We start from the raw sequence: 10,810 nt of genomic DNA, 5'->3' as shown, positions 1-10,810 counted from the left end.
CACACACACACACATACACGATAGTGCCTGCAATTAACAATAGTATATTGCAAACCTAGTTCTCAATGCCTCTCACATAATAATGTAAAATTGAAGTATATGAGTATGAAGATGCATTATTTTTAAAAGAAGTAAGTGCATTAAAAAATTTAACTTAAAAGCGCATATACTGTCATGACAGGAAAAGTAAATTAGGAGATTGTAGCTGAATATAATGATTACAACTTCATAGGTTAATAAAACCCAGTCTCAGGGAAACACAACTTAATGCATTTACAGTTTTCCCTAAAGAAACCAGTGACATATGGAGAGGTAGTATCCACAGTGGATATGAAAGTGGGTACACAGAAAGAGAGGCCCAACTTAACTTCTCCCCAACTTCCACTTGGTCTGAAAGAAGCGATGCTAATCATAGGACCTTGAAGTCTCCCATGAGGAAAGGAAATGAAGAGACACTCAACACTTCCACCATGAGCTGGATCTTAGCAGTTAGTTAATGCTTACGTGGCTCAAGGACTTGCTCAAGTTCGTAAAAATGAATTTATGTTTTAGTCCTTGTTCCAACAGAGCAATGAAAGCGCCCAGTCTCGAACACTTGGAGGAGTTGGGACATGGGTGCATGTGACCCTGAGTGTCTAAATTTCTGTGCCTTCACAGGACATCTTGGAATGATTAACAGAATTTACTTGATGTCTGTCCAAACTATACTACCAACCACCATCTCTCATTTGTGGGATGTTCTAAGAAACTGCTTAAAGTCAGAGGCAAAAGACTGTCTTTCAATAATTAGAGCTAAGGAGCCAGGCTTCCACCTAATACAGAGGTGGAAGCAGGAGGATCAGGAGTTCAAGGTGATTCTTGGCTATATGGTGGTCAGTTTGAGGCTAGCCTGTGCTACAGTGAGGTGCTGTTTTATATGGAGGAGGAGGAGGAGAAGGAGGTGGAAGAGGAGGAGGAGGAGAACAACAACAACACAGAATTAAGAGTTTTTTCTTTTTCTTCTTTTTCTTTCCTTCCTTCCTTTTTTCTCTTCTTCCTCCTTTTGAAGATAGATTTTATTATATAGCCCTAGCTGTCTGGAACTCACTCTGTAGACCAGGCTGGCCTTATGCTCACAGAGATTTGTTTACTTCTGTCTCCTGAGTGCAGAGATTAAAAGCTACTTCACCATGCTCAGCCAATTAGATTTAAGGCCTTATCTGCTTAATAAGTCAGATTCTGACAATAGTCTTAAGACATAAAAAAATGATATTTGGTCTTCCTTTGTGGTTAGGCATGGAAGACACTATATGTTAGGGTAATTTAGGATACAAATTCCTTATCTTGTCCTGGAATGAGCACATAGATTCTGATGCACTCCTGTAACAGAAAGAAAAGGGGCTAGCTAGAAATAGAGAACCAGACTTGGTAACAGGGAAGAAAAGGTAAGAGGTAAAATACTATGACGATTAATAATGACTGTCGCCTTGACAGGATGTGGAATCCCTGACCAGACAATCCTCTGTGCGCATCTGTAAGGGAGTATTCAGACAAGGTTAAATGAGGTGGGGAGACCCACCCCAATCATTACATAGCATCATTCACAGGTCACATGGCAGATCTTCCTTCGAGAAGCACACACTAGACTTTAGTGGTTGCTGCTATTTGATAAACTAAACTCCAAATGGACTGTAACAAAAGCAATGTGTTAGAATGACATCTCACTATAAAGCCAAACAATTCTGCCTTAAAATGTTTGTAATTTTGATAATCTAATGGATAGAAAATGGAACGTCAGTGTAATTTACCTTACGTATCTTCTATCGTAAGAGTGGAATCTTTTCCTACATTTTATGAATGGTTTCTACAACTTTGCTAATTACCTGTTTTTTCTTCATTGTTCAATGCCTGGGTACTCTTTTATTGTAGGTATGTTAGAATTTTGCCTGTGGTAAAAGCTACAAATTGTAAAAGCTACACAGACTTTTTGGGGTGCTATTATGTTTTTTTATTATAGTGAAGAAGCATATTTAATGCTTTGTTAAGCTTTTTAAATGAAGAGTGGATAGTGAATTTTGTAATATACCTTCTATGACCAAATCCTAAGCAATTATCATGTGACTGTTCCTTTAATTTCCAGGTATCTAATTATCTTCATATTCTGGGAATTATTTCTATTTGGTCACAGACTAGTAGCTTATATAGAATTTTATAACTATGTGAAGTTTGTCTATAGACTTCTTTTTTTTCACAGATACATCTAAAAGATTTAGACATTTTTCTTTTTACAACTGAATATTGATGAAAAAATAAAAAGAGAACAAGAGGTAGTGAAAGCCAAGTGGATGCCTGGCTTTTACTCAGGGTGGGGAGAAGGTGGTATAAAGTGTGAGGAGGAGGGAAGAGGAGGCTAAGGAGTAGGAAGATGGGGGGAAAAAGAGAAAGAAAGAATTTTCTCCAGCGAGTATATATGAGCTCTCTGAATAATGTGTGTGTATATTTGTATGAATATGAGAGAGTACACCAGCATGTAAAGTTACTCCACCTGCTATGCCATCTAATTGATTCAAAAACTTTTTTTGTTTGTTTGTTTGTTTTTAAATTGGATATTTTCTTTATTTACATTTCAAGTGTTATCCCCTTTCCCAGTCTCTCCCTGAAACCCCTACCTCGTCCTCCCTCCCCCTGCTTCTATGAGGGTGTTCTTCCACCACCCACCCAATCCCACTTCCCTGCCCTCAATTCCCCTACACTGGGGTATTTGTCGAGCCTTCATAGGACCAAGGACTTCTCCTCCCACTAATGTAAGACAAAGCCATCCTCTGCAATGTGTGCAGCTGGAGCCATGTGTACTCCTTTGTTGATGGTTTAGTCCCTGGGAGCTCTGGGGTTTCTGGTTGGTTGATATTGTTGTTCTTCCTATAAAGTTCCCTTTAACTCCTTCAGTCCTTTCTCTAACTCCTCTATTGGGGACCCCGAGCTCAGTCCAATGGTTGGCTGAGAGCATCTGTCTCTGTGTTTGTAAGGCTCTGGCAGGGCCTCTCAAGAGACAGCCATATTAGGCTCTTTTCAGCAAGCACTTCTTGGCATCAACAATAGTGTCTGGGTTTGGTGATTGTATATGGGATGGATCCCCAGGTAGGGCAGTCTCTGGGTGGCCTTTCCTTAAGTCTCTGCTCTACACTTTATCTCCATATTTGTTCCTGCAAGTATTTTGTTCTCCTTCTAAGAAGGACCAAAGCACCCACTCTTTGGTCTTCCTTCTTGAGTTTCATGTGGTCTGTGGATTGTATCCTAGTTTATTTGGAGCTTTTGGGCTAAAGTCCACTTATCAGTGAGTGCATTCCATGTGTGTCCTTTTGTGACTGGGTTACCTCACTCAGGATGGTATTTTCTAGTTCTACCCATTTGCCTAAGAATTTCATGAATTCATTATTTTTAATAGCTGAGTAGTACTCCCTTATGTAAATGTACCACAAACTTTGCATTAGTAAATAAAAAGATCCAAACTAAGCTCTTCAGATGAAAGCCTGATGGATAAGCCTCCACTGAGGTAGCTTTTTCCACTTTCTAAAGACTCATAACACATGACACAGTTTTGCTGTCCGATGACACCTGAAGCCAGCCTTCTTGAGTTGTACCGAGATTCAGAAATATACACCTTGGCCCAGGAGTGACATATTCTGGCCCAGTCCCTCTCCCTTCCTCCATGTGCTGAGAGAAGATCCCTTTCTTTCAGAGGCCACACTTCAAGTCACTGGTTCTTTCTCACAACCACTGAAAACTGTGACTCGGTTTTACTCCCATGGCCTTGAGGTAGCAATGATGAGGCTGACTGTAGTTTGCTGTCATTCTGTTTTGAGGTTCAGTTATAGCCCTTGTCAATGTTATCTGAATTAGAGACTTTTACAAGATAATTTCTTATATATATATATATATATATATATATATATATATATACATACATATATATATATATATATCCAACAAAGAGATTTTTATAGGGAGGAGGCCTAATCAGCGCTGAAAATTATAGGCTGAAAATATCTCTTGCCAGATTCTGCCACGATTCTCTGATTCTGAAAGGATTTACAAAAGAAAGCCACAGAGGGAAAATACACACCCTCTAGGGACTTCACCCAGTTCCATGTGTCTGTTCACAAATTCAACAGACAGTGATAACTATGTATCAAAGGTCAGGCTTGGGCTGTGTTACAGGCTCCGAGAAAGTGTAGTGAGAATAGGGTCCAACAGCCATAGTGGAATCCACTTGTATAATGGAAATGCCTGCATTCAGTGTGGTGAATCAGACTTACTGCTTTTTGTTTTACTTGGTAAAATTTTGTTTTACTTCGTAAAATTATTGGGGTTTTTGTATTATTTAGCAGCAGCAGCAGCAGCAGCAGCAGTAGCAGTAGTGGTATTTTACAGAAAAGTTTCTTGACACTAAAAAAAACTATTATCTTATCTGACCAAATAACCACACAGGAAGCAGAGCTCGAGTTATTCATTCAGAATCAGGTTGAAATTTATCACCATCCATGGGTAACAGAATGTGAGATAAGACCAAGCATGGCAGGGTGCTGGAATTAGGGCCCGTTTTAGTTACAGCCTTCCCTGCCGAAGCTATAAATACAAATGGCCAATTTAACAGCAAGGAAAGACCACCTATAAGATCTAGACCTAGGATCTAATCAGTTGCTTTGTGGCTTCTTTCAATTATAGGATCCCTGCTATGTTTATGGGGACTTTTAATATTAGCATCATGGTTTCGAAGGCCATATCGTTATTGGCCATGTTTGATCTGAGGGTGGGAAAGTGGGAGCTCAAACAAGACCAACAAATGGCTGCACAAGACTGCTTAGACCTTCACTGTAAATTGGCATCCACAAGAGCCTACTGTGGAAGAGAAGGGAAAAGGTTTAGACGCCACAGGGACTGAAACCCAGAAAAGTGCCATTAAAAGTTCTTTCTGTTTAGCTCAGGAAATGAAAATTAGTCGAGAATAAGTACCATGGCTTTGTCAACATTATTTCAGAGTGTTCTGAGAAAGGAAGGATGATCAAGACAAACACATCATCTCATTCCAGTGTGGCAACAGGATGTGATTTACAAATGGAAAATTACAAGAGCTGAATTGCTTCTTATATACAAATAATTCTAATCATGAATCAACTGAGTCACGATGCATGTGACTTCTCAGGCTTAAAAAAAAAAAAACCAAAACACTCAAACCCTAATTGCTTCCCATTTTCTGAGTGAGAAGACCCCTAACAGAAAACCAGCTTTCTTGCTAAACATTCCATAGAAGCTCTTGTCACAGCATGCTTTCTCAGCTTCTAATATGACCCTACCCACAGTCCCTACACTCAGCAGCTCCGAGACCCGGAGGAATCTTTCCCTTCTACATCTTGCCTTTGGACTGACACATTCACCTGTATGTCTTAAACCACTACCTTTTTGAACTGTTTGCAGCCACAGGCAGCTAAGGATAGCTATGAGTGTGACCCAGCATAAACTTGTAAACTTCTTAAAACATAAAAAAGACAATTTTTTGATTTTCTTTGTAACTCAGAGGCAGATTTCTTGAGGTTAGACTCTTTAGATGGTAGCATCATGATGCAGTATCATGAAGCTCTCTCCCATAAACAGCATCTCGACCTGTTTGCCACACATGCACATCAAAGGAATCATGTCCAAAGTTTATTTTACTGTCTTCCTCCGAAGGATCTAGCCAGTTGTCCGGGCAAAAAAAAAGGGAGTGTTACCTTTTCTTCACGCTTCACTTTATTCTTGCAATGCTCCTAACATACCTCATACAGAGGCCTTCCCATCTGGCTTCTTCCCTCCCATCCTCCCTTCCTTTTTTCACTCCCTTTCTTCTTCCTTCCTTCCACTACCACTATTTTTACTCAGGTTCTTTTTGAGTCTTTTGCGACTTCAATTAACTTTATATCCTTGATAACTATAATACATCTCTTAATAACAAAAGAAAGCGTGGTCCCCTAACGTTCCTTCATCAAATAAAATACTCAGCCCAGCCTGCACTTGCCATTCCTGTACATGGCATTTTCCACTATGGTCTGCTGTCTATAACATGAAACTCAGGTTCTCATCAAGTCCTGTGGAGATTCTCTTCTCCTTTCAAGTCTTACATTTTTCATATAAAGCCTATGATCTGGTCTCACCTAGTCTTATGCATTTCCTAAACACTTCACATCTTCTATTGTTATAGGTTTGCAGTGTTCCCTCTGCCTGGAATGCATTTCCTAACCTGTCTGAGAAAAATTCCTCTTGACCAATTTCACCATCTTATCGGTTATATTACATATCATATCAACTCCAGGACTGACAGAGATTTCACACTTTAGCATTTCCGATATCGGGGGGGTATATTTTATTAGCTCTATATCAAGGCTGGGTTAGCAGTTGTATTCTCCTTAGAAGCACATGTAATAGTGGCACTGCTTATGAAAATGTGGAATCAGATAAATGTTATACTTAAATCGCATGAAAATCACCATAAAATGTGATTATCCAAGGTCAATAATGCATATTTGTGGTGGGCAGAGAATTTTATGTTTTCTACTAGTCAGAGAAACAGCTACTCTTAAAAACTGTAGTACTGTATTCTGCCCATGTTCACTTCGTGATGCTCTGCCTAACACAGACCATGGACAATGGAGCCTGTGGATAATAGAGCCAAGTGACCCTGAATGACACTTCTGAAACTCTGACCCAAAATAAATCTTTTCTATTTTTCAAAGGAACTACTCTTTATTGCCCTAATAGTAATCAAGAGATATTCCCACTTGTGTACTCTGCAAGCAAGTTAGCAAAGCTAAAGGTTCTAAACCATATTAGGATAACATTGTGTGTCATGTAGTTCTTAGTTATACACCACTAAACGACAGAACCATGGTCTCAATTGGCACTGTAACAGTGCTTTCCACACACAACAGGAGAGTTGTACATATGAACTCATATAGATTGTGACAACATGCATGAGATCTATATGAGATGAAGCCACACAAAATCCCAGAATGAGGGGTGGGGGTGGGCATGAAATTCTATTGATAGCTGAAGAACTATTGGCATTTGATAGCTCCTGGGAAAGAGTCAATTTTCTTAAATGGTGTAATGTAGTATGGCAGACCCCATTCCCAAGTATAGTTAGCCAAATAAACTGCATACAATGGGTTTTTTAAGAAAGAAGAACATGCAAAAGTTAAATAAGAAAGTGAGGGTGAAAAGAATGGATCTGGGTGAAGCTGGGGATAGGAATCAATGTGATCAAAATACTCAAAAAAAATTGAAATTCTCAAGAACTACTTTAGGGCTAAGCTGAGAAACCTAGTAAAGTTTCCAAGTTTGAAACGTTTTCAAGGTTCTAACCTATTCATATTTATCTCTTTTCATCAAAATAATAGAATTTTCAATGTATCAAGATACTGTCTTTTAAAGAGGGAATTTAAGCCCATTAAGATATTCAGGCAGATAAAACTCTAATATATATATATATGTGTGTGTGTGTGTATGTGTGTGTGTATACATATATATACACATGCACACATACATACATACATACATACATACATACATACATTTTGGAATTTTCCAGCTATTGAATAATAGAAAAATTTTAAAAAGTATAGAATCTAAGCCATATGTACCTCATTTCAAGTTCAGTTCACATATGTGAAAAGAAACAGTCATAGATTAGGGGTAACAAAAGTAGAAGTACCTTCCAGTTATGGAAGCTCCTGCAGGTTATGTATGTATGGTATAGCCCATAAAGCAACATATTTACATTGATAAATCACATTTAAAAAACCTACCTATTCACAGTCACATAGTATGAAATGTTTGTGTCATTTGTGTACAAAATGTTTGCTCTCTAGATGGTACTGTGCCTGATCCGTTACTCCCATCAAACATGAGGCTGAACAAGACCGACTCTGCATTCTGCTTCATGGAAACAAGATCTCGTAGAGAGGAAAGAACAGAGATCTCTGCACGGAGGGAGCAGCTGGGATGGAGTTCCTGTGACTCATGGACTGAGAATTTCTCTGCTAATTTCCAAGGTGGTTTGGCCATACTTTGTCAATTGACCCAACTTAGCAGCCTTTTGATGGTGGAGTATCATGTGGCCTTATTTGGTAATAGAAACAGCATGTTGAAATTTCCCCAACCGTCCCTGCATGCATTTCCCCTGGCTTTCTAGTAAAAAAGAAAGCTTCTTTCAAAAACCCCATATTTAGTTTTCTTTTGAATCTTAAACTGATTTTGGGAAATTAAAATAGGAAATACATAGAAGCATTGCATTTTCATGTTCACTAACTCCGATCAATAAAAGTGTCTTAGTTCTCCCCAAAATATGGAGGAAGGTACAGAACCTGCAAAGGTTTCTAAGTAAGTGTTGGATGTTCTGAGTATCCCAGAGAACCAATGGGTGCCAAGCAGTGGGATGATAACATTCACTGGGCGTCAGTTTGCCTCCCTGTAATGGAATGGAAAAAAACCCAACACAACAAAAAACAACAAATTTCAAATTTCCAAGTTGCCATGCTTATGAGACCAGGAATATAATCCTCATCGACCTGTCAGGGGTGACCATTAACCTGAGCTGCAGGACTATGCAAGCCTTATATGTATACACTGTGTTCAGTTAACATATATCAAGGACATCTACGGTCCAGAGAGACAGGAAGGTTTACCAAAGTGTCTCAAGAGCAGGAAGAATAATGAATGATTTAGAGGATGAAACCTTCTGACATGATGACACAGAAGAGTACCCATTGATGTCCACCTGAGAAGCTTCCTACCTTTCTTGAAGAACTCCTCCAGTTTGTCCTTGAAAGGCTGCAGGTACTCCCTTGGGGACTCCTTGCACACCAGCTTCATCTGTTGTTCACTTGCTGCAAAGAGAGGTAGGTGTAGATTAGACTTAATCAAGAAGACACACTTGCTGAGAGCCTGCCTGGGCACTGTGTTTCATTATCAATCATACAGATTCCTTTTTTTCTTCCTCATAATGGGGAGCAGGGGTACTTAAGGACTGATTTCAGGGAACAAAGGTCCTTGGCCATCTTCGATTCATAGACTGAAAGAGATTTTGCTCAAGTTCCCACACATCTGAATTCCTGGAACCATCAGGTTAGAATCTTCATGATGCATGCCCCAGTTCAGGAAGCATACTGGATGCATTTTAAATGCCTCTCACTCAGCAAACAAACCCAAGGTCCATTCTCAAGATGAATGCGCTGAGAGTCGGTGTACATGCTGCCCCACTGTGTGGGGCAGAAACCACAGGACACCCGCTGCTACATCCTAGTCCATCGCTCCTCACCCAGACTACAAGCTCAGAGTACAGCATTAAGAGCCAAATTGGCCTAGTGACTCACAGACTTGGGACACTTCAACCCACCTAAACAAGCTTTAAAATAAATAGGATACAAAAATGTAGAGATAAGCCCACCTGCAGAGTTTGATGGGGAAATAGACAAATACAAGTAGCAGGTGATGAGTAAGACTGAGTCCTCCTCCACTGACTGCTTGACCAATGAGGAAAAGGAGGGATAGACCTGAGTTCCAGGGCGATAAGTACTACTCCCAGAAGGCAATCGGATGCCCTCCATTTTGCTGGGTTGGAGTGCAACCTTTCAAGATCATAAAATAACCTGCCTCACTCATCCTACTGAGTCCCCAGCACATACATTACAGAGTGAGGGCCCTTTGACCTCACACCACTTACTTCTAGCTTCACTAACACATGAATACTTTCACTAGATCCACTTCAGACAGGACACCTGGAATTTACAACAAATTGCTCCTTTGATAATCAGGTTGCCTTGAACCAGATTTGGTTACATGGAAACCACAATAATCAAGAAGAGTGGTTAATTTAGGAAAAAGATGTCTTCCAGTGTTTTCTATATGCTTCTGGTCAGTGGCTTCGACCATTGGTCATGGCTGGAATTACTGATAAAATCTTGTCTAAGAAACCAGATTAAAGCCTTGGATTTTTATCATAAGTATATCATGCTACTGAGTTAAAATAAAATAGAGAAACCACTAGCTGTATAGTGTATACCTCTGAAGTACTTGGGGCAGATGGGACTTGAGTGTAAGGGTCAACTAAGCTATACAGAGTGTTCCAGTCTAACCTGGTACCATATGAAACCCTGTCTTAAGGAGGGAGGGAAGGTAGAGAAATGTATACTTACATCTTGGAAGACTCTATAAACATAAAAGAAAGACATTTTGGAAGTGAGCAGTTGGGGAGGGACTTTTATTTACATCAGAAACATCTTACCCAGCATTCTGTGTTTTTTTTTTTTTTTTTTTTTTTTTTTTACAAGCAAAGTGACTCAGTGTCCTCTGCAAGTGGTCCCCTGACACTTTTTCTGTTTGAAACAGTCTTGCCTTGAACTCTGGTTCAGTTTCTCAAGCCCTGATATCACAGGAGGGAGTTGACACTTTTCATTTGCATTATCTATCAGCAGCCAGATTTCTAGACTCTTCAACTATGCCGGGAGACCAGAAGATGGTGCGAACATGACTGGGGGATCTTGTGTTGTTTCGTAACACACATTCTCGGGGTTCTGCCATAGCTTGGGGCTCCTAGGTCCCAGTGCAGGAGTGCACCACTTCAGACTTCTCCTGGCACTGCTGCTTTCTAGGGCGTCTGGTTAGAGCTCTCCTAGAAAGTCTACTACAACAACTGTCCCAGTGCTGGTCACCAAGATGACAAACACAAATCCTACCTTGGGACAAATGGAGGACAGTTTCCTCAAAAGCAGCCAAACCTCTTCAAAATGCTTGTTTCAGA

At 39.9% G+C, this 10,810-nt stretch overlaps 1 protein-coding gene across 12 annotated transcripts in view; it reads right to left on the bottom strand.

The window, feature by feature from the left end:
* Fmn1 (formin 1) overlaps positions 1 to 10,810 on the bottom strand; it is a 370,679-nt gene that overhangs the window by 73,716 nt on the left and 286,153 nt on the right. For all 12 annotated transcript variants that reach the window (XM_031371363.1, XM_031371365.1, XM_031371369.1 and 9 more), the window contains one exon: positions 8,805 to 8,897. In XM_031371363.1, the coding sequence (XP_031227223.1) occupies positions 8,805 to 8,897 (93 nt within the window). The remainder of the gene's footprint in view (positions 1 to 8,804; positions 8,898 to 10,810) is intronic.

This window comes from Mastomys coucha, unplaced genomic scaffold (genome assembly GCF_008632895.1).
Source record: "Mastomys coucha isolate ucsf_1 unplaced genomic scaffold, UCSF_Mcou_1 pScaffold15, whole genome shotgun sequence".
In the NCBI taxonomy this organism is placed as follows: Eukaryota; Metazoa; Chordata; class Mammalia; order Rodentia; family Muridae; genus Mastomys; species Mastomys coucha.
Note: the sequence above shows the minus strand (reverse complement) of the source record. Positions and strands in the feature narration are given on the sequence as shown.